At 44.9% G+C, this 24,938-nt stretch overlaps 1 protein-coding gene across 3 annotated transcripts; it reads right to left on the minus strand.

The window, feature by feature from the left end:
- Positions 1-2,185: 2,185 nt before the first annotated feature.
- CNR1 (cannabinoid receptor 1) lies at positions 2,186-24,563 on the minus strand. 3 transcript variants are annotated; one of them, XM_068149332.1, is made up of 3 exons: positions 24,140-24,563; positions 23,563-23,600; positions 2,186-7,502 (listed from the first exon to the last, which is right to left on the minus strand). In XM_068149332.1, exons 2-3 carry the CDS (start codon positions 23,565-23,567, stop codon positions 6,020-6,022), a joined length of 1,488 nt encoding a protein of 495 aa, XP_068005433.1. In that variant the 5' UTR covers positions 23,568-23,600; positions 24,140-24,563; the 3' UTR covers positions 2,186-6,019. The 3 variants fall into 3 exon arrangements, with proteins under 3 accessions (XP_068005433.1, XP_068005442.1, XP_068005450.1); XM_068149341.1 differs by lacking the exon at positions 23,563-23,600; XM_068149349.1 differs by lacking the exon at positions 23,563-23,600 and having other exon boundaries at positions 24,471-24,493.
- Positions 24,564-24,938: the final 375 nt, after the last annotated feature.

Consider the following 24,938-nt stretch of genomic DNA (forward strand, 5'->3'; position numbering starts at 1 on the left):
AGTCAATTAAAAATTTAGTGACTTTATTGACACAGGATTCCATGCCTTAATGTGCTGTAATGGTAAACTGAGTGCTGCTCTGAATACCAAAGCTGATTTATTGGAAAGCAATACCAGGGCATGTCAGACCTAGTCATTAAGATTACCTTAGGCTTATTATCACTCTTTCTTCTAACTGAATTTTAAAGATTAGTATTAGATGACCACACACATTAAGGAGCCCTGTTAAAGGCAATCCTGTGCTTCATACATTGTGCTGCTATTTAAAGAACACTCTGTTGATACTCTTTAAATCCATTACCTAAAAAGACCAATGGAGAAAGGCAAACCAGAGGAGGACATGCATTCTAAACTGTCAAATAACCACCCCCCACACACCTCAGTGCTTTCTTAAACAAAGGTAAAATGATGGTTCTATTTTTTTTTCTTCCTTCTTTTGTAATCTGTTCCCAGATATTGTGATTTAATTTGGAAACCAAGCCAAAGATGGATTTTTCAGTGAAGAAAAAAAAAAGAGATTAAAAGAAACCCAAACAACTAAGAAAATCCAAATGTTTTATTGATGATGTGCATGCATAATGATTTTGTGACTTCTTAAAACAACTGTCAGAAGAATGGAAATAATAAGGATGTTAGCGTGAAAGGTTGACACTGTCTTTGCCTGCACACTTCCTGCGCTGGCATAGCATGCGAAAGAAGTCGCTTTGAAAGTTGTCCTTAATTCCTCTTGTGTTATTTGGAGTAGACTTAGGTGTTACCACCAAGAGGAACTGTTGGTTTGTGGCAGTAGAGCCCTTATTTTCTAGTGAGCATGCAAACACAGTGGGAATTGTCTACTGGCTGCTCTGGAAATGGCAGCTTTCAGCAGAAACACTCAGACTTCTGCAGTGTTTGCCCATTAGAATGGGCTGCCCGGGGAGGTGGTGGAGTCACCATCATTGGAGGTGTTCAGGAGGAGACTTGATGGGGTGCTTGGTGCCATGGGTTAGTTGTTTAGGTGGGTTGGATTGGTTGATGGGTTGGACATGATGATCTTGAAGGTCTCTTCCACCCTGGTCTGGTCTAGTCTAGTCTATTCTATTCTACTCTACTCTACTCTACTCTACTCCTATTCTATTCTATTCTATTCTATTCTATTCTATTCTATTCTATTCTATTCTATTCTATTCTATTCTATTCTATTCTATTCTATATGTAGTATGCAGTTAAAGATTAAGAGCCACAACTTTCTCAATCCATCAGCGACCTGCTTTTTGAAAGTGTGAATATTCTGGCACAACCATGATCCAAAGCTCCAGGACATGCTCACTTTGTCCCCTAAGGCCCTCCACAGTCTCCAAAACATGAATGTGGAGAAGGAAAATTGCCCCAGAAACGTGAATCTAAGATTAAGTCATATGGAAAACTGGTCATTTGAAATGGGCAATGACCTTCCTACAGCATTTAGTGGGCTTTAGACTCTCTGTGTGACCACAAAGAGATTATGTGATTTTTCAACTCTGCATTTCAGCTGTGGATGTGAAGCAGTGGGAGCACTTCAGTGCGTCCCCTAGGCAGTGGAATGACTGAGCTTGCTCTCCCTGCACAGCTTTTGTGCATCCCTATTAGACCACTTCATCATCCCCCTTGCACACCCACACCTCTGCCCTGGATGGAGCTGTTCTAAACTAAGGTAATTTTGTCTCAAGTCTTAGATCACATTTAGAACCACCAATAACTAATTTAGGTCATTGTTGTTGGCAGCACTTCCTTTAGTTTGTATTCCTTCTTCTGCTCTTTTGTGTTTTGTTGTTGTGAAGCATACAGGTTTGTTTTAATGTGCCATCCCTGTGCAAACATATGCATCCAAGGCAGGGAAAAGGGATCTACTGCATTTTGGCTAATAAAGAGGGAAGGGGAAATTGCCTACAAAATCAATCAGGAGATTGAGCTTTAACCATGTCGTTTCTCTCTCATCTCCATCACACTGCATATCCAAACACAAAACCAATCATCTACCTCCTCCTTCAAAACACAAGAACATACAATCAAAGCCCCCAAAGCTTGACAACCTGTTGTCAAGTTGTTTAAGCAGTCGTTTCAGAATCTGACAGACAAACTTGTAAACAAAACGTAGAGCAGCAGATTGTGGGATGAGGCAGCATCCCCACGTGGCTTCCTCACTTTCTCTCCACATTTGGAAAACAAAACGAGCAGAGGAATACTTTTTCTCCTTGAATAAATAACAGTTTAATTACATTATAGAAATAAAATATGATATGGTAGGAATACACTGGAAATCTTACAGAAATACTATTCTGCTACTGGTAGGTAAATGGTCAAAGCTACTTTTCATGACAATCTGAACAGTACTTGTGTACAAACTATCATACAGGTTGCTAATGAAAAATATTGCAGCAGTTGCAAAGGATGTTACCAGCTCAAACAAACATCTAATGATACAATATTCTTCTAGGAGGAAGTAATAATGTTAGATTTACAGACAATAAAGAGTTATGATCTCCACTTTGAAACACCGGAAATAAAAAGCTCAGGTAATCCGATTTCTTTACCTCATATTATCACAAGGAAAGATATTTTTTTTTCCTTTCACTATGAAACAGCATCCCAAGAGACCCTGTAAACAGTTTATTCAAAGGTAGTATTTGAGATGTCACAGCAACTTCAACAATTGTTCTAGTCTACAATTACAGACTTTTCAGGCCACTGCTTGTACAGATGACTTTTTTATTTATGTATTTTATTCATTTTTGTTCACTTATTTACATACATTCAGCCCAATAACAGCAGGTAAAACGCGCTGTCTATCTCACAATAGACACACCAGAAGTTTTCATCGAAAGGCCAGTGCAAGAAGATGTGAATAGGAATTGCACAGCATCGAGGAGATTATATTATACAAATATACAATTAGACTACTGAGAATCTAACTCTGCACACGTGACACAAAGATGGTTCTTCTTGGTAGATACACGAACGCTTGGGAGTTGGTACGTATATAGGTAACCGCACCTATCACTGCTTGGTTGATGATGAGGATGTGGGTGGCTGTGGAACACCGTATCATTTGGCTGTGCTGTCATCACTAAGTGAAGGTAGGCAACTGCAAATTAGGAATAGCTAAAGCTGAAGTATCGCTTATCTTGGAAGGGCAGCAGAGTTTTCTAATGAAAGAGAAGTTCTGCTTAGTGTGCAACGCGTAGGGAAATTGTCGCCACCTCTGTAATGAATGGTTCTAAGTGAACCGACACAGTTCCCAGAGCTTTAGGAAAACTCATTATGCAAATGAAGATACAGATGATAGACAGTAACGTTTCACAGGATGCTATTTCTTATTATATCAGTAAGCACCAAGTTAAGTGCCAAGACAGCCCCATTGTCCCATGATTTATCATGTAAAATTTAGAACTTGAATGAACGACAGAAGTCCACAAAGTTTGCATTTAATTCACGAGAAGACAGTTTCAAAAATGGCTCTTAAAAAAAAACCCTTTACATTTCAAATGGGCATTTCCCCCCTCCTCCAAGAGGACTGCTTTAGGATGGACTAGACCTAGATAAGAGAAAGATCTTTCAGGAGGAGTTGCACATGCTCTGGCAATCTGCAATCCGCCAGTTTCAGCTGATTGCCACTAACCCCTCTAGAGCACGGTGCCCTGTCCTACTACCCAGGTAAGCTGCAGGGGAGAGGGTGGAGGAGGAAAGTATGCCTGTCTTCCAGCTGATGCTCAGCACCTTTCCTGATGAGATCTTTGCAATGTGCCACTCCTCACCAGTCCTGAACTTGGAGTCACTTACCTCCCTGCAGAGCCAGTAGCTGAAATCAGCTGGGCTGTTTGCACTACTGACTGCTCTGACCTGCACCGAGGTATCAAAAACATCACAGGGACATTACAGCACTCAGAGACATAGGGCTGCTGCCTCCTCTACCCTACATAATCCTGAGGATGGGCGGCAGGGCAGCCCAGATTCACCCCTCTTGCAGCAAGCATCAGGCAGTTAATGGGCTAAGCCACCTGTGCAGCTATTTTGGCAGAAATCAGCTGCAAAAAGGGTGAGGAAACAGTTCCAAAAAGCAAGGCAGTGAAGAAGAGGACCCCAGACCTTCTGATTCAGAATGCAACTACAGAATATACATGACTCAAAGACTATCCAGGAACATGCTTCTTGTGAAAGTCCTGGGCTTCAGAATCACAGAAGAGTCACCATTTTCCTTCAGCAATTTCCTCCTCCAAGCTGACAGTGTCAAACCCTGTTTATCTGTACCCTGGTTCCACAGTAAGACTCACTTCATTTCAAGCAATCGAATTTGGATACTGACAGCCTTAAAACAAATTATCATTTATTTCTGGCTTTCTCAGTTTTCAGGATCATTGACAGCCACTGCAGCTGTCAGTGGGGGCTCTGCCTCTCGTTTCCTCTCATTCTCAAGTACAACTGTAGAGGTTGCTTTCTCTAGCACATGGAGACACCTCTCAAGGGTGGATCGAGATGTTCTTAAACGTGGTACTGCTTTCATCAGCAATCAGTTGGAAGAACTCAATTTTAGGAACAGAATTTGTGTGCAAAGCGTGCAACAAGAAATACAGCTTACATTTGGTCAGTGTCCTATCTTAGTTATGCTACCATGACTCACACTGATTAGTATACTTACACACACACACACACACGCACACATACGTACAACACACGGAGATATTTATTTATTTATGTACACGCTCACACGATAAGAAAAACGTCTTAAGTCTGACAATATTTCCTCCTCTTTTAGTGAAGACAGGAGTTTGGCATCTCAGGCTCTGGACCTGCTTAAACCTGGGATACAGGAATGCGACACACTTCAAGTATACATCGACTGCACAGTGATAACATCATACACGGAGTCTGACACATGCTGTCTTCGGCGGTACAGCACCAGCACGTGGCTTAAAACCAGCTGCCCGGTAAAAGGAACCAATGATTGGGACCTTTGCTTTTCAGTGTTCGTATTTGCACAACACCCAAGAGCAGGGCCATAGTCTGCACAACCATCAACGTCCTTCTGTATCAACACAGTGGTATTTAAAAGTCTGAACCAGTGCACTCCTCTCTTACACTCCTCCTCTAGTCCTCTGTTGCTGTTACTCTTGTATGCATATTAAAGTAAAAGGTAGTGGGGAAACAATTTCAGTAGAAGAACACAAAGCCTCTCCTCTATGTCCACAGAAGACCACTAAAAGTGTAAAAATTTCCAAAAATAGCTCATAGGAATTCTTTAAACACAGCTAAGTGTTTTCAACGGGGTTTACATAGCACGTTTCACATTATTTCCACAGTAAGTCTACCTTATCACTGGGTTTAATCAGACGAATATATCACTAACACGGAATAGAACAGCGTACAATTCACGGGACACGACACGGTTTGTACAGAACCTCTAAAACTCAGCACTGCCGCTTCTGGAATAAACCAAAAACTCCTATTACTCACAGACAGGAAATACACTTCACATTGAGATGAACAGCGTGATGACAAGGCTTCTGCTCTTAGTTGGTAAGTATTAGTTTAGGATGCGTTGAGTTTTCAACTAGGTTTCACCGTTTTTCTTCATCACCTCCCTCCCCTGCTCCCCCACCCCCCCACCTCCCTCCCCAGAAATGAACCATTGCTGACCTGGTATTTTTCTCTGTGCTCTTTCAGGAAACTTACTTATTATTCAGTAAACACTTTTTGAGGAAAAAAAAAAAAAAAAAGCAAAGCAAACCAAACCAAAACACTTCTGAAAATTTAGCTTGAACCCCTAATTGTAAAACCTGGAGAACTGGCTGATGGTAATGCTCTTAACACAATCATTGCTCAGCTTACAATGACAAACCAAAAAAAAACACCCCCCCAAAAAAAATTCACAGGGAGGTACAAACACGTTAAGCCACGGGTTTGGTTTCTCTGTCATTTGATTATTATTTTTTTCATTAATTTTTCTTTTTAATTATTTTTTTTAAACTAACTCCTCTTCTCCCGACACCGATTAGTCTCTGCCTTACAACGCTTCAGCAGTCGTGTCTGTGGAGACGGACATGGTAACTTTGGCAATCTTAACTGTGCTCTTAATGCAGCTCTCGGCAGCCCTGTGCACGTTGCCCGCGTTGTTGGCGTGCTTGTGCTGGCAGTCAGACTCCATGCTGTTATCCAGGGGCTGCGCCGTGCCTTCGCAGGTGGGGAACATGCTGCGGAAGGCGTGTCGCAAGTCCTTGCTCCTCAGAGCGTAGATGATGGGATTCACTGTTGAATTCAGCAAACAGAGCATGCTACAGAAGGCAAAGATAGTCTTGACGAGCTTGTTCATTTTCCCAAAGACATCGTACACCATGATGGCGAGGAGAGGGCCCCAGCATATGATTAAAACAACTAGGATAAGGACCAAGGTTTTGGCTAACCTGATGTCCATACGAGTTTGATCGGGCCTAGTAATCTGCACCTTACCGTCCTCCGTGGACTGAATGATGATGCTTTTCTGCGTGCCCCGCTGAATCATGCGCACAGCGTGGCTGTGAGCCTTCCACAGTATGTACATGTAAGCATAGACAATGAACAGTAAGAGGACGCTGGTGACCCCGATCCAGAACATCAGGTAGGTCTCGTCGATGAGAGGGAATATGTCTGAACAAACGGAGTTGAGCTTTTTGCAGTTCCAGCCGAGCAGAGGGAGCACGGCTATGACGATAGCAATGGTCCACATCACACAGAACGCTACGACAGCCTTTGGTCGGGTAACAATCCTTTTGTAGGCTAGCGGCCTGTGTATAGAGATGTAGCGGTCTATTGCCGTCAGGAAAAGGCTACCTACGGAGGCGGTGAAGGAGGCAGTAACTCCACCCAGTTTGAACAAGAAGACGTTGGGGCTGTCCTTCCGGTGGAAAACATGGAAATCCACAAAACTGTAGACAAAAATCACGCTGCCCAGGAGGTCAGCCACAGCCAGGCTGCCAATGAAATGGTAGGAGGGTCTACACCGGAGGCTTCGGGAGTGGAGGATGACACACAGCACAAGGAGGTTTTCAAGGACCGTGAAGGTGCCCAGAGTGAGTGACAGCACGGCGATGGCCAGCTGCTGGCTGGGGTTCAGGATCATAAAGCACTCCATATCCATGAAGTTCTCTCCACACTGTATGTTCTCCTCATTATCCTTAAATGTGGACAGGGATTTGTTGTAAAACTCTGTGATGTTGACCTGATCTGAAGGAATAATGCTCAACAGGGGATCATCTCCTGCAGTCATTTTTTCTTGGAAAGGATCACCCCTGAAGGAAGAGAGAGGGAACTTCTGGGGATAGTATCCCAGCTTGGATGTCATGTCACCCTTCATGTCTTCGTACTGGATATCGTTGGAACCCACGTAGAGAAGATCTGTTGTGATTGTTCGGAAAGTCGTATCTGCGAGGCCATCTAGGATTGACTTCATAACCCCAGTCTTCTTGGTTGCAGAGAGACTTGGGGGAGGGGAAAACGCATCAGAGGAAATCCTGGAAGGGAAAAAAAAAAGATGAGAATTCATTAAAATAAACAGGCAGGCAAACTTCACAAACAACTTAGATGAACTGTGTCAAACAAAATTGACCTTTCCTTGTATTCAGTACAGGCCTAGCCTTTGCCACCTGCAGGAATCACAGTAGGGTGAGTTGAGCACTCTGGAAGAAACTGCTTGGATTTCACTAAAACTGATTTACACTAAAACTGATTTACACTAAGAAGTGATGTGGAAAACGGAAGAGCGAGGAATTAAGTATCCCACTGGAAAGTAGTTTTCATTTTTTATCAAAACCTTCCAAGCTGCTCCAGCAGAAAGGTGTTTTTCTCTACATCTGAACTTGGCTTCTGATTGCAAAGTACCTTGCAGCCCAATATTCCTTGGGCTTGCTTCATTTAGATAGAATAGAATAGAATAGAATAGAATAGAATAGAATAGAATAGAATAGAATAGAATAGAATAGAATAGAATAGAATAGAATAGAATAGAATAGAATAGAATAGAATAGACCAGGTTGGAAGAGACCTTCAAGATCATCACGTCCAACCTATCATCCAACACCACCTAATCAACTAACCCATGGCACCAAGCACCCTGTCAAGTCTCCTCCTGAACACCTCCAGTGATGGCGATTCCACCACTTCCCCGGGCAGTCTATTCCAATGGGCAATCACTATAATACCAGGTGCCACTGCAGGAGCAGCATTAAACTGAACCATCACCTTCACTGCTTTTCTTTCAAAAGGTACTGAGGGGTTTGAAAATGTGACCACAGAGAAGGAATGGGGAAAAGCCATGCACTCTCAGTTTCACAAATCACCCAGCACCCCTGTCCATTATCCTGACACAGCAATCTGAGGGACACTGACATCCTGAACGTGTTATTGCAAAGTTATTAGCAAGAAGATACGGTTTAGGGGGTGAACTTTGTAAAGTAGGGTTATCAGTTTTGGACTTGGTGATCCTGAGGGTCATTTCCAACCTGAATGTTTGATTCTGTGATTCTGTGAAGGTATTTAACCCACAAACACAGGGATCTCAATATGGGTTCATTAGGCTACTCCTTTCTGCTGAGCAATCCAAGGTAACTGGGATGGTTTGGGCTATATGGGGATGGTGTGATGTTACCCAGCCCTGTCCAGAGTTTCAGGAAAGGTGACCAGCACTGCTATAAGTCAGTGAGTGCAGTAGTGATCCATTCTATGTAGATCAGAAGCCTCAGTAAGGGCAGCTCACGCTGGCCTAGAAAAACATGGCACCAAGTTTGAGTCAGAGTGCAGCTCTAGCCAGAACTCATGCAGAAAGAACCAGAAGCCACTGCTCTTGCAAGAAGCATGGAAATATAAATCATCCTACTGGGCACACTCTCAAAAACATTCTGTCTCCTCAGAAACAGGGATCCCAGCAGAAGGCCCACAGCTAGCCAGTGGCCTCTGAGTCTGGTCATGCCCAGCCTTTGTTCACAGATGGTAATTAATTGCAAAGTGTAACTCCTGGTGAGAGTACCCTTAGCAGAGCATCGTCATCAGCATCTGAGCATTTTACATGCATCATAGAATTGTTAGGGTTGGAAGGAACCTAAAGATCATCTAGTTCCAGTCCCCCTGCCAAGGGCAGGGACACCTCACACTACATCAGGTTGCTAAGAGCCACATTTAGCCTGGCTGCAAAAACCTCCAGGGATGAGTCTTCTACCACCTCCCTGGGCAACCTGTTCCAGTGTCTCACCACCCTCATGGGGAAGAACTTTTTCCTAACATCCAATCTCAATCTACCCATTTCTATTTTTATGCCATGTCCCCTAGTCCTGTCACTACCTGACACCCTAAAAAATCCCTCCCCAGCTTTCTTGTAGACCCCTTCAGATAGTGGAAGGCCACAATAAGGTCTCCTCAGAGCCTTCTCCTCTCCAGACTGAACAACCCCAACTCTCTCAGCCTGTCTCCATAGGAGAGGTGCTCCAGCCCTCTGACCATCCTTGTGGCCCTTCTCTGGACACATTTCAGCACATCCAGATCTTTCTTGTAACAGGGGCTCCAGAACTGGACACAGTACTCCAGGTTGGGTCTCACCAGAGTGGAGTAGAAGGGGAGAATCACCTTCCTCGACCTGCTGGCTATGCTTCTCTTGATGCAGAGAGATAAATGAGCCTACCTGGGGAGGTGCCTTGCTAGACCTGCTGCTTACAAATAAGGAAGGACTGCTGGGTGATGGGGTGTTTGGAGGCCATGCTGGGCTTTGTAATCATGAACTGATAAAATTCTCAGTTCTTGGTGCAGTAAGGAGGGCAGTCAGTAAAACCACTACCAAGGACAGACTTCATGGAGGGCAGACTTCAAACTGTTCAGGACACTGGTTAAGAGTCCCTTGGTATCAACACATAAGACAGTTCTTACAGCTCTTCTTGTACTGTGCCCCTTTATATAACTTTACCCATATAAACATGCCTTGAATATGCATTGAACATCTGCTTTATGGTCCCCTTCCACCACCAGAGTGGCTGAGAGTGGTCTGAATATAAATATGAGCCAGAATCATTGTTTCTGTGTGCTACAACTACCATGCATCTGCTACGGGACATCTTGATAATTACATCAGCAACAGGAGCAAAACTGAGCATCCTCTATGCTTTCAGGATGGGGGAAATTGTTTGTGATACTCAAGAAGTCCCTGATGCTACACACAGGTTTTATACTGACTTAACCTGTTCACTTTACACAACTGACAATAAACAGCCAGAAAGGCTATGAGAGATTATCTGCCAAAACCCAGAGAGATTATCTGCCAAAACCCAGAGTACTGGTCACCTTGGCTCCCAAAGAGGAGACTTGCACAGAACTCAGAGCTCAGTTTTCCCATGCAGACTAAAAAAACCCAGAAAGACCAATACTCAAAACCAGAAGACATCATGATAATTCCCAAAAGACCATTGGCTGATGAGACATTTATACTGCACTTACACATCTGAACACTCAGAGACTTTTTTTCTGCAGTTCTTTAGAGCTCTTCATTTGATTCAGGAGGCCTGGACATTGAGTGTTAATGGGAATATATGAACCCACACTTCCAGCAGACCTCCAGTGCCGTAAGCAAGGAGCAGTATAAACAACCCCTACCCAGAAATGTTTGTTCAGCCCACAACACAATTACTGGACAGACAATATTAAGGAGTTTAATTCTGAGGGTGTGTGCAGTGAAGGAGGGAAATATCGCTGAAGCACGCATAGGAACACAAGCCCTATGAGGTGCAGCTGAAGGAGCTGGGGTTGTTTAGCTTAGAGAAGAGGAGGCTCAGGGGAGACTTTATTGCTCTCCACAACTACTTGAAAGGAGTTTGTAGCCAGGTGGGTGTTGGTCTCTTCTCCCAGGCAACCAGCCTCAAAACAAGAGGACACAGTCTCAAGCTGCACCAGGGGAGGTTTAGGCTGGATGTTAGGAAGAAATTCTTCCCAGAAAGAGTGATTGGCCATTGGAATGTGCTGCCCAGGGAGGTGGTGGAGCCACCACCCCTGGAAGTGTTTAAAAAAGACTGAATGTGGCACTTAATGCCATGATGATCAGATGGTGTTGGGTGATAGGTTGGACTTGATGCTCTCAGAGGTCTTTTCCAACCTAGTTAATTCTGTGATTAAAAATGAACTTTAATAGCCTAATATCTAAGGTACTTTTCTTCCAGAAGTTGCTTTGCAGGCTGTTCTAGCAGAATTCACAGATTCATAGCTTCACACATTCACAGAGTACCAGGTTGGAAGGGACCTCAAAGTTTTTTTTTCTCCATGCTGAGGAGCCCCAGCTCTCTCTCGGTCACCACAGGGGAGGTTTTCCACTCCTCTGATCCTCATCTTGTCCTCCTCTGGACCTGTTCCAGCAGTTCCATGTCCCTCTCATGCGGAGGGCACCAGAACTGGAGGCAGTGCTGCAGGTGGGGTCTCATGAGAGTGGAACAGAGTGGCAAAATCACCTCCCTCATTCTGCCTAATGTAGACAAGGGAAAGCAGCCTGATCTGTGTGGTTTGTATGATACTCTGTGATGTCCAGTGATGGGGCAAGGGTTGCAAGCTGGAGCAGAGGAGGTGCCATGGGAACAGAAAGAAAAACTTTTTCCCTGTGAGGGTGTCAGACCCTGGAGCAGGCTGCCCAGAGAGGTTGTGGAGTCACCATCTCTGGAGACATTCCAAACCTGCCTGCATGTGTTCCTGTGTCACTTATTCTAGGTGCTCCTGCTCTGGCAGGGTGGTTGGGCTGGATGATCTCTAGAGGTCCTTTCCAACCTCCAGCATTCTGTGATCTGTGATCATCCAGTCCAATCTTTCAAGGTAAGAATACAGTTTAAATGCAATGTTACATGTTGCAAAGATGACCCCCCTAAGAACAGAGAAATCTGCTTTGGGTGAAATCTGGCAACTTTAAACTTGGCATAATAGCACCAGTTTAAAAGCAGGAGTGAGGAATGGGTTACTTCTCTCTAAACTACCCAAAAAAGGTTAAATAAAGTTGTTATATAAATGTGTAAAGATGGCTGTGGTATCCTCTGTTATTCCAGCTTCTTTCTGACAGAAGAAAGACAACCATTTTAATGATTAAAGCCACAGCCCCATGTCGAGAAGATTATGTTTCAGTAGAGCTTCAAAAATTGTATGCAACTGAGCACTTCTGCTCAGACAGACAAACAAATTGTTCTGAGGTCGCTGGTCCCTGCTGGAGTCATGTTAAGTACAGACTTCTTCAGAATGAGGTGCAAGCCACTGCACAACCCCTACCTTTGTTTGAAATACAAATGAAAACATGACTTCCTGCATGCTCTTTTCGAGGTGGCAGTGAGTTATGTGACAGTATCACTGTGCATGCATATGCTATGCTAACAACATGGTTAATGGGATCAGCAGAGGCAAGTCTTACTCTGAATTTCAATGATTTTTTTTTTGGCTCCCCCTCTGTATTTTAGCATTGAGATTATTACAGTAATTTCCACCTTATTGTCTCTGCGAGGAGAGTTTTCTTTGAGAGTACTTGGGAGTTCATTAGCGGTGTAGTTTAGACTTTGGGGGATGCAGCTGACATTAATTCTGCTTTTGCTCGCTGCTGGGAATATTGTAATTGGAAATTTCTAGCAGTATGTGTGCAGGCACCTAGTGAAGTAGCAGTTGATTTTTATTGAAGTCGTAGTAAAAACCCCCCTCCACCTCATCTGGAACGGCACTTTACTGGAATTTTGTTTGCTCTAATGCAGGCACCAGCTCGTCCCAGTGAAAACTACAGCACTGAAATGCGCTGAAGTTATCAGCAAGGTTTCCCATGGCTGGCTAGTGAAAACAAGACTGGAACTTTGGCGCTGTGGTTATCAGGAGAGCCCAGGTCACAGGCCGAGGTGTTGTACAATGTAACACAGACTGAAAAGCCAGTGGCAGAAGCAGTGGTCTGGTTCTTGGTTTTCGTTTGCTCAGCTGCATGTGCCAGCGCCACATCAATTCTGGCTCTGAGCTCTTCTCTCTGAATCCCAAGTAGTGAGCAGGCACTGCCCCCAAAAAAATGGAGCACTCCACACCATGTAGCCACACTGCTCTTTGCAGCTGGCTTCAATGCAACCCAAATTGTTCAAGACCCATGACCATCTGGGATACCCTGGGAATTTCTGTGGCTTCTCACATTCTCCCTAGAGGACAAGGGCTCCCTGCAGAGATTTGCCCCTCTGGAAAGGGCCGAGGTGACAGCCGAGTGCTGCAGCAAGGTCCCCTCACAGGCAAGGCAGCAGCAAGGGAGAGCCTCTGTGCCATGCTGGAATCCACTCTTCCAGCAGCATCTCTGCATCTCCAAGGCTCTCAGCTTCGTGCCTTCCAAATAGAATAGAATAGAATAGAATAGAATAGAATAGAATAGAATAGAATAGAATAGAATAGAATAGAATAGAATAGAATAGAATGGAATAGACCAGGTTGGAAGAGACCTTCAAGATCATTGTGTCCAACCTATCTTAAATGAGCTCCACTACCTCACTCATAGTTTCATAGTTTCATAGTTTCATTCAGGGTTGGAAGGGACCACAAGGATCATCTAGTTCCAACCCCCCTGCCATGGGCAGGGACACCCCACACTAGATCAGGCTGGACAGAGCCTCATCCAGCCTGCTCTTAAACACCCCCAGGGACGGGGCCTCGACCACCTCCCTGGACAACCCATTCCAGGGTTTCACCACTCTCATGGTGAAGAACCTCCTCCTCACATCCAGCCTGAATCTCCCCACCTCCAGCTTCATTCCATTCCCCCTAGTCCTATCACTACCTGATATCCTGAGAAGTCCTTCCCCAGCCTTCCTGTAGGCCCCCTTCAGATACTGGAAGGCGACAATTAGGTCACCTCGGAGCCTTCTCTTCTGCAGACTGAACAGCCCCAACTCCTTCAGTCTGTCCTCATAGGAGAGGTGCTCCAGCCCTCTGATCATCCTCGTGGCCCTTCTCTGGACACGTTCCAGCACCTCCACATCCCTCCTTTGAAAACAGTTTTAAAAAGAACTCAAACATCCATTAAAGATGAAGAAGAGTGCACACTGATGTCAGCACTCAAAATTATCCTTGTATTTCCAGTTCTGGACCCCTCAGTTCAAGAAAGATGTTGAGATGCTGGAACATGTCCAGAGAAGGGCAACAAAGCTGGTGAGGGGTGGTGGAACACAAGCCCTGTGAAGAGCAGCCAAGGGAGATGGGGGTGTTAAGCCTGGAGAAGAGGAGGCTCAGGGGAGACCTTATTGCTCTCTACAGCTACCTGAAGAGTGGTTGTAGCCAGGTGGGGGTCAGTCTCTTCTCCCAGGCAACCAGCACCAGAACAAGAGGACACAGTCTCAAGCTGCACCAGGGGAAGTTTAGGCTTAATCTTAGAAAGAAGTTCTTCATAGAAAGAGAGATTGGCCATTGGAATAGTCTGCCCAGGGAGGTGGTGGGGTTGATGTCCCTGGAAGTGTTTAAGAAAAGACTGGATGAGGCACTTAGTGAAATGGTTTAGTTGATTAGTTCGGATGGGGTGATCAGTTGGACTTGATGCTCTGGGAGGTCTCTTCCAACCTGTTGGTTCTGTGATTCTGTGACTTCAAGCAGCAATTCATAGCAAGTAAAGAATGATGATTACAGATAAGGATTAAACAATAGATCATTTGCCTTGAAGACCCAAACCAGAAAACCTAGGCTGAACACCATTTTAGGCTTTCTCCACACACGGGGGGTTGTTGATGGGCAGTGCCAGAGCAGCTGTGCAAAGTGACTGCCACTAGATGGAGTGGCTTTTACAAACACTGGCTTAGCAGTCTGCAGAGACCTGGATCTAGCTTTCTCTAGCCCTTTTTTTCCAGCCTGCTTTACCCCGGGTTCGAACATATGAGGTGTTAAACATCAGCTGAAGGTCAAAGACACAACTTTGTAAGGCTTTGCCCTCAAAGCAGAAGAGTTAATGAAGAGTTGGGTGTGCAGGTCTTACTGCTGCCACCCACTGTGCGGTTATACAGCCTTGAAAGACACTTGGATGCTATCAAAATATTAAGACCTCTGAGGTAAAATCCAAAATATCTAATGTGTAAGAGGCTGGTAACTAATATCAGACAACAGGAAGACTTAGAATTCCCCTGGATTTCTTGTTGGTCCATGGGACCAGTTCACTTAGGGAACAAGAACACGACTTTGTTAATATCTATTGCCTATCATCTTCTGCTGTCCTGGGGGAGACAGGGAGGGCTGGAAAGTTTTTATCATTGTCTAAAAAAAAAATATTAAAAAATAAAAAGGAAAAAAAAAAAGGTTGAATTCATTATAATTTTCAAACCAGGATGATTGATAGAGCAATTTTAATAGCCTGAAGAGAAACAATGAGTATTTGCGTTCTTCCTCAGAAAGTAATTATGAGCAATACAATGATGCTACTGATAACTCACAAAAGATGTTGAAGTGGTGAGAAAAGGATTCCAAACAAGAAAGAGGAATCCACAATCAATCCTTCTAGCTTCTAGTTTAGAAAATATTTTGATCTCCATGTCAATGCTTTTCTTCTACGACACAGCTCATTAAGAACAGGCCAGAGGCCAAGAAGGTGTAATTAAAACTTGGGTTTTGAAGGCACAAAAAGATGTAAATTCATTCTCCTTGCTTACATGTTGTAAGGTTTGCAAGTCCTTCAGAGAAAGTCTTTATATATATATATATATATAAAGCCTTTATATACACACACACATACATATATGTGTGTGTATATATATATATAAAGGCTTTTTAAGTCTGCATAGCACCCAGCACACCAGAACTCCTACCACACTGGGTTCACAAAGTATCTATACATATAAAGGCTTTATAAGTCTGCACAGGACCCAGCACACTGGGACTCCTACCACACTGGGTTCACAAAGTATATATATACAAATAAAGGCTTTTTAAGTCTGCATAGCACCCAGCACACTAGAACTCCTACCACACTGGGTTCACAAAGTATATATACACATAAAGGCTTTATAAGTCTGCATAGCACCCAGCACTGGGGCTCCTACCACACTGTGTTCACAAAGTATATATACATATAAAGGCTTTATAAGTCTGCATAGCACCCAGCACACTAGAACTGCTACCACACTGGATTCACAAAGTACATATATGTATATATATATATAAAAAAAGGCTTTATAAGTCTGCATAGCACCCAGCACACTGGGACTCCTACCACACTGGGTTCACAAAGTACATATATATATATAAAGGCTTTATAAGTCTGCATAGCACCCAGCACACTGGGGCTCCTACCACACTGGGTTCACAAAGTACATATATATATATATATATATATAAAGGCTTTATAAGTTTGCATAGCACCCAGCACACTGGGACTCCTACCACACCGGGCTCACAAAGTACCAGCACAGGAGAAAACAGCAGTAATTTGTACTCGTGTATAGTCAGCTGAAAGTGCAAGAGAAATGAGCTCTACCATAGTAACTGCTGGCCTCCAGGAATTAGAACTGTCCTATAAAATGAAAATTTATATGGCTAATAATTACCTTATCCCATATGGCGATGAACAATACTGCTTCAAGGACAGAACAAGATTTCTAAGCTATGAGAAAGCAATGTGCAGCCTGAGAAATGGCACTCGAAGACTCGGCAACACCAAGCAAGGGAAAAACACATGTTGACAAGAATGTGAAAGCAATCTTACCCCTATACTATTTACTGTTTCACTACTCTATCTCCAGCACTGTGCTACTCCTGGGCTATAAATGGCAAATATGCTGTCACTCCTAATTCAGGAAAACTTCCATTCACTTCAAGGGGAATTTGTGTGAGGGATGGGGAGAGAACACAAACATTAGGGAGAGGAGCAAATGAGTGATGCTATCTTCTAGTTACAGCAAGGCACTATCAGCTGCGGGGTAAACTGGGGCGTGCAAGTTCTGAACTACATTTTGTTCTTATCTAACATGATGATATCTTTGGCAAGCTGAACCTTAATTGTCAAGAAACCACAGCTACATGGTTACTTATGTTAATTGACATACCGTCTGCACACTAGTGGGATAGGGGTTGGGTTGTTCTAATCTGGGGCAAACTGCTCCTATGTGACATCCAGCCACTGGCAATCTGAACAACAAGAACAAAACAAGGGGGAAAAGAGAGCATTGGTCAGTGCATGACAACTGTTTTAAACAGAAACATTATTTTCTCCCTCCAAAGTCTTGCTACTGAGATGTGCATGCCAGTTTGAGCACAGGTGACTCGCAGGCACACACAAAAAGAGACAGTGTCTTACTGCCCAGACAGCCAGGGCATGTGTGTGTGTCCAAGATCAGAGAGACTCCAATGTAAGGTTGAAGCTGGTGCAGGCAAAGGACCTGAGCTTTGCTCTCCAGGTGAGAGTGCTGGCAGCATCTCTGTTCTGCTGCCCATCCCTAAATGGCTCAAATTCTTCCATGTTGGATCAAGAGTTTAAACACCCAGAAATAAAGGCACTAACTGATATTCCAGCAGGCAGGGTGCACACCTGGTATGCGATAGGCTTAGCCTGAAGCCCTTTCTCTGTATTAAGCAAAGCAAGGATGTGTCTCCCACATCCCACCCAGCCACAGGGCGAAGAGCAGGGACAGCTGCACTGCCTGCCTGCAAAAAGCCCTTGGAGTTTCTGAGTCCACTGAAAACCCCTCAGCTTGTGAAATACAACCCCCTACACACACACTTCCTACCAAGTCAGACTGGAAGGGGTCCGCCAGGGTCACGTTAATGGGAAACTACAGCTACCTGGCCTGCCTGGCTTTTGGGAGAAAGGAAGACAGGCACTGGTGGCTATCTTAATGTGGGATTTTAAGATTTGTTAGGGTTTATATATTTTAATTTCATTTACAGATAAAGTTCTGAGAGGATGAAGAGGTTTGCTGAAGTATGAAAGGTTCAGATGAAAGGGAAACAGTGTAGCGACAGTGACCTGGCAGTTGCTTCAAATCAGCTCCAGTTTAAGGACCCATTTTCCAATAAAATGGGAAACAAGTCATTCAAAAAGTTTGATACAATGCTATGGGATTTACATTTTAAAGAAAATGGAAGAAAGCTCATTAAGCTGGGCAATGTTGAGCCCTCAACCTTAACTCTTTTTCACAAAAGGCTTTACTTGGATTTCAATATTCCAATAGAAATTGCTTCATTTCCAGCCTCTTTTCTAGCCATTGTCTAGTACCAGACATGAACATTAAATGAAGACAGAGAAGTCCAGCCAGGTACAAAAGAGATGGAGGTTGAACACTCAGTCTCCTGAAGTACCTAGAAGAGACAGATGCTTAGCACACCAAATGTAGAAAGGAGAGAAGTCATTTGAAAGAGCAGAGCAAGACACAAAAGACCCAGGCTCCACTGGATGCTAGCAGATAAAGGTCCCCAGAAGAATGTGTAAGATCCAGAGGATGAAACTCACAGAAGCCCACATTCATTAGAAAAAACAATCAGAACAAACCCCAACGAAATAAAGAGGCAACTACTTCAAGAAAACAACTTCATTGTAATGGCCTGAGAAGAAGAAACCACGCCAAGAATTTGTTGCAGCAGGTAATACTAGTGAGCTTTATTAAAAGAGGAAGGATTAGAGACAGAATGGTAGCAAAGCCATTAGGCTCCAGGGATAACACATAAACTGCACCAAGTGCACGTCTGCCTCCTTCTCCTCCCCCAACAAACTGTGCCTGTAACAAGTTTTAAGGAAGGACTTTGTGAGGTAGCAAGAAGATGCTGAGAGTAAGCATAATGCCGGCTAAGTGATTGGTGTGGAGGGGACTGGCAGGGAAAAGGAGAGAAAACTACTGTCCTCTTACAGGAAACAGTATCTCTCCAGGTGAGAAGGCAGCAAACTGGGGAAAGGTAAGAGAGGAAGACCCAAGTGGAAGGAGCCCCTAGGAGGCAAGGATGCAGATTCTAAGGAAAGGGAACTGCCTTTGTGATTGGGCTTGGGGAAAGCAGATCAGGTGAAGGAGAAAACTCACGAGAAAAAACCTCCTCTCCTCTTCCGAGCTACACAAACTTTTGAGGCACCTCCATGAGCTGGAGAATACAGCTAGGGGGATTTTCAGATCTCACCATAAAGAAAGAACAGACCCACTGCTCTGCAGGCAATGGACTCACTCTTTTGAAAGTCCATTTCTGATCTGTATTCAAACACCGGAGGAAGACGCAAAGGGCTCTGAGAAGCCATCCTTAGTAAGGTCACAGAAAAGGGCAGTGCTGCACACACTGACATGTGGGATCTACCTAGGGACAATCAGGAGAGCTCAGCTGAGTACATCTGGCCAGGGACATTAATGAAAATCAAATTGTTTAAGGAAAATTAAGTGCAGGATACAGACCTCAGAGGTGGAAAAGAAAAGAGAATTACACAAGCACAGAATTACACAGGATCAACTGGGTTGGAAGAGACCTCCAAGATCATCAACACTCAAATGGAGTCACCAAGCGACCCATGCAGCAGATAAACACTCCAAAAAGGAAGAGGGGTTTAGAATAAACTAGAATAGAATTAGAATAAACCAAACCAGGTTGGAAGAGACCTTCAAGATCGTGTCCAACCCATCAACCAATCCAACCCACCCAAACAGCTAACCCATGGCACCAACCACCCCATCAAGTCTCCTCCTGAACACCTCCAATGACGGCGACTCCACCACCTCCCCGGGCAGCCCATTCCACAGCGCAATCACTCTCTCTGTATAGAACTTCTTCCTAACATCCAACCTGAACCTCCCCTGGCACAGCCTGAGACTGTGTCCTCTACAGGCAATGACAGAAACTTGGTGCAGAGGTCAGCAACACACTACACAGCAACATCCTTTCTACCTCAGTCCTCAGGAGTCTGCTTCTCCTAAAATCTGTTGTTAGGCCACCAAGCATAGGCACTGCTCAGAAGCTAGAAAAAGGCTGGCTTTTGGCAAATGTGATGTCCCATGCCGTCAACACCAGTGAATGATGAAGATAGGCACTCCAATTAAAACCTGTAAAACGTTCTCTCATTGCTGGAGCTGCCTGGCCTTTCAAAAAACCATTTAAATAAGCTCAGATAACTCTCTTCATAGCTACACTCAGACTATAATGATATTCAAATATACTGCCTTCACACACACAAACAACTTGTGAAATTATTTGCCAGCATATTAAGCCACTCTACCAGATTGCTTGGCAATGGTGCATGTCTTTGAAATATGCAGATGCTTTTCTTTTTGAAAAAAAAAAGAGAGAAAAGGAGAAGTGAGAAAGAATTACAGTAGAATCTGATATTCAAATTGCAGGGAGGCTCCAACCAATATTGCAGCAGATTTGGAGAAATAGTTAAAAGATACCGAGGGATGAGTTATGACTTTGTGGTTTTTGTGTATAGATTTCCGTGCCTAAAATTACACAGACATACACAAACACATACACACATGCCTAGAGGAACAACCAAAGCCTCATAAATGCTGCAGTAGCTTCACATGTGTAAACTCAAATTGCTGGTGCCAGAGGACAAGCAGACAAGCTAGAAGTGTAGGTGCAAAAAATATGACTGCTGAGTATCTTTTTGAATTCCCTTATACACAGCCTAATTTTTCAGGCAGATGCATAGTCCATACTCCAGTACTGCACTGTTTAAAGCAGAGACAGGACTGACTAATGAGTATGTTTCATATGTAGACCACAACAGAAGGCAGGAGCCCCTCAAGCCCCTAAGCACAAAGTTTGAAAGGCTTCCAAAAACGTAGCAAGGGCTACAAAGGGAGCTGACAGGGCTAAGAGGGAACTGCTCCTGCTCAGTATTTGTAGTGAGTAAACACACCTTTCCGAAGAATACACAACTGTCATAAAGCAGGTTAACACAGGATGAGGTACTATTTGATGCCACCTAGCCTCAATCCATACAACCAAGACAACATTTGAAACATCTAAAACATCCAGTTTCACCAGTGGTCCAGGCAAAGTAGAAGGAATGACATTATACTAACACACCCAACAGTGAAACATCTGTTTTATCTGCAATGTGGATATGAGTAGCTTGATCAAAAAAATAAAGGATGTGGATGTTCCTACTGTAGAGTGGCACTTGGAGAGGTGCATCAGCACAATGCCCCTGCATGGAGGCACAAATGGCAGAATAAAATGTGGTCCAACCTTACGTTGCAAACCGAATCATTTTTCACAAGTAACAATGGCACCTTCGGGAAAAAGAGTTGGGGGGGGGGGGGGGGGGAGGAAAAAAGGAAGAAGAAAAGTTCTTTCTAACGAGAAAATGATTTATAAGTCATTATGACCATTTTGAAAGGACAGGTCGTGGCTGGTTTCAGTGATCATTAACAAAGCCAAACACACTGAAAGAGCCTGAGTTCTAGGGAGAGGGGGTGGGGGCGGGGGGGAATTCTTATCCCCCAGCCAGCGATCAGATGTGCACTTTTTGCAGCTGTAGAGCGTCAGTCCAGAAACGGAGACGTAAAGAGCAGTGCTGGGAAGACAGGTTGTCACATTTTTAACTTTGCATTAATAACACGCTGCTGCTGTCTATTCTGGCACATTTGCAAGCCTCCTTTTAAGTCCAAGTGGCTGGCATGCATTTCCACTATAGATAGGAAAACAAGAGCAGCCTTGTTATGATTAAAAGGGTTTGTTTCCTTCTGTCTCCTGTGTCCATCTGCACAGCTGCTTTGAACTTGGCCAAATTTCATTGTTAGGGTCGCCGGCACTACCTATTTTAAATCGGGAGCAGACTGTGTGAATTTGCTGCTAAAGAAGGGGGAAATCTCACTGAAATGGCCATGAGTGGCTTTGCAAGCATTCATCATTTTACAGAGCTTAAACTATTTGGGAAATTTCAGTGAAATGCACCTAAAATCATTTACTGTTTCAGGAGAAGACTCGGATGAAGCCAATATCCATGGCTGTAATCAAGAGCAATCACTGCTGAGAAATTAATTCTATGGATATGGTAGCCAACAGCATGACTAGAAAGAGATCACAAAGTTTTCACTGGAGAAGTCAGTGCAATTTCTTTTAAAACTTGCAGAGGTAGAGAAAGTAGGGAAGCAGAAGACTTTGCCCGAGACCTGCAGAGCCAGGAATGGGGATGTATTTGTAAAATTATTGGGAAATACTTAAGTCAATATATGGGTTTGAGTTCTCCCTTGCCTCAATCTCCTCATCTACCCCCACTCAACAGAAAGGAAAGACATCCCAGCTCTCCATCTCTAGTGCGTAACACTTTCAGCACCAAAATTCCCAGTGGGATGACAGTCTGCAAGCATTTGGGGATGGCCACATGAAAGGCTGAAAGTCAGAAATTACTTTTAAAAACCCCAGTTATTTCATGTCTAAACTTCCACTGCCCAACCAGAAACCGGTGAAAGGAGAAAGAGAAAGAACGAAATGCACTAGCTAAGACCTGCCATTCCTTCATCAGAGCACAAAAGCCCTTAATGGGGTTCTTTATGCAACTGAGCTAACATAATTCACCAAAGAACTACAGCCAGGATCAAAGGCACCCTCCTTACGATACTATAACCTGCTTCCACCTTCACCTTGAGTTTTATAGGTATTTTGGCTTTATTACTGTGGGTTTAGGTGTCACCCAACAGTGGGTGAGGCAAATTTGCAGCGAATAGTTGATTTCTTTACCTAGCCAACTTTTTCCCCCACCCCCGGCAAGAGATGCCTGCTGGCTCAGTCAAACAATTATTGCTTTTATCAGTTCTGCTTTAAAATGTTTCTATTCCAATGGTTCTGCCACTCATTCCAAAGACCAACAGATAACAAAGCAAAAGCTGTTCCTAGTTGCCACAAAACTAATTTTAACCTCGAGCAAATAAGGAATTTCACGTTCATCCTCTAAACTGTTGAAAGATGTTACATTAATTTCTTTTATGGCTGATTTAATAAACTCTGACTGCATTATATATATACACCTACTATAGTCACAGGGATTTTTTTCTCCCCCCCCCTCTTTCTTGAGAAGGGAAAATCCATGCTGGCAGTTGAGACGAGGTGTAATCCGAAAAGAATCAAGCACAGCCAAGTCAATTTGTTTTTTGCATTGTTGCCCATTTTGTTGTTAAATATCGTATTTAATATCAGTCTGATCCTTTGCATAATCTTGGTACATGTGAACAGCAATGCCACCCCCAGCAGGGAATGCTATATTCCTTTAAGAAAAGGTGAACAATGAAAACATGATACATCTAAGGAGGAGAAAAAAAAGCCAACCACCCAAAACAACAAACAACATTACTACACCTTTAGCAGGTTAAAAAAAGCCACACTTGGCTTTTTATTTTAAACAAAACCCCCAAACTTGTGGGTACCCAAAGGAGTATTTTGCTCTCTGGCTCTATGTTGTAATGTCCCTTTATCTTCTGAAAGAAGAAAACATGCCGAAACTGTTAATATGATCATTTGCTGCCACACAGAAAATAACACTGACGGTGATTTTACAGAAAGAAGGAAAATGATGGGAGTTCATCTTTTGACACCATTTTCCTTAATCAAACTGAACTGAAATCACAGTAACGAGCTCTCTCCTACCAAAGGCTTGGTACATACCTCATCCAGGGGTGTTCTCAATGGAGATTTGCAGGCGTCTTTGAGACAAAAAGATGCCCATTTAAAATATGCCCATCTGGTTACTCAGAATGATTTCTCAACAGCTGATGATTTCACATGACAAACACTGCGTGAAGTTTAAAAAGCTCACTCTTTCTCGCCTCTTTTTCCCCAGACCTCCGAATTTCAGACAAAAACAAACCAACCAACCAGGAACCCTACTGGGATATTCTGAAGATGCTGGATGCCTAACTGACATCTTTTAACGGAACATCACTGCGCACAAAATCACGAACTGCCTTTTATTTCGGTAACAATCTCAATGGCAGAGTTTTGGTAGGAAAAGTACACAAGAATGCAGCCCGCTGTAAATCATCGGTGGGTTTGGAGGAGAAACCTCCGATGTCATATAAGGTCCTGTGGGAACCTGGGAGGCTGCGGGCTCCGCGCAGGGAAGAATAGCCGCGTGTTAACCATAACGCCACCAGCCTCCCGCACCCCCGCCCGCTGCCGGGCTCCCCCCAGCACCCGGGCTCCCCCCGTCCACCGCCCGGGCTCACGAAAGTAAACCACGCACCTCGGGCCCACGGGCTCTTCCCGGGTGGCTCCCGGGCACCTTCAAACTCTACGCAGCAGCTCGAGGCGGCGGCGCGGAGCCGTGACCGGGGCAGGGGCGAGATCCGCACTCGCCCGGTCCCCTTCGCAGACGTGGGTCGTAGATCCCGGGGAGGGATGCGCCCGCAGGCGGCTGCCTCCCCTACGTTCGGTTCGCCGTCGGGGCAGGCGGTGTCACCTCCCGGACCTCTCCGCTACCCCACGCCGCCAACAAACTTTGAGGGGGACGATGGCTACCTGGCCCCCAACCGCGGGGGCATCCTCTGCCCCCTCCCGCCTCGCACCATCCTTACCCTCTGCACGGCGCCGGCCGCGTCCCCCGCCTGCTCCGGCCGCGCCGACCCCCGGCAGGGAGCGGGAGCACCGCCCCGCCCGGGCACCCCGGCACTGGGGAGCGCCGAGGAGGCGGTGCCGGCAAGGGGAAGGAGGAGGTGGGAGACTTCTCCCCCTGGCTGCCTCCCCTTCTTCCCTTCCCACCCCTCGGCGCCTCCTCTCCGACCACCGCCGCCCTCGCTCGCCCGGCTCAGGCAGCGCGCCGGGCTCCGCCGCCCTGCCGCCGCCGCTCCATGTGCCGCCCGCCCCCACCAGGCCACCGCCCCCGGCCCTCCTCCGCCGCCTCCGCCCGTCGCCCGCCGCCTGCCTCGGCGAGGGGAGGCAACGCGGGAGCCGCCGGGCGCCCGGCGCGGCTCCGGCACACGCCGCCGCCGCGTCCCCCCCCCGCTTTCCGCCCTTCTCCGGTCCCATTTATGAAGCCCGGGTCC

The sequence above is a fragment of the Melanerpes formicivorus genome, unplaced genomic scaffold, assembly GCF_026170545.1.
Source record: "Melanerpes formicivorus ecotype bairdi unplaced genomic scaffold, bMelFor1.0.p_v2 SCAF_2, whole genome shotgun sequence".
Classification (NCBI taxonomy): domain Eukaryota; kingdom Metazoa; phylum Chordata; class Aves; order Piciformes; family Picidae; genus Melanerpes; species Melanerpes formicivorus.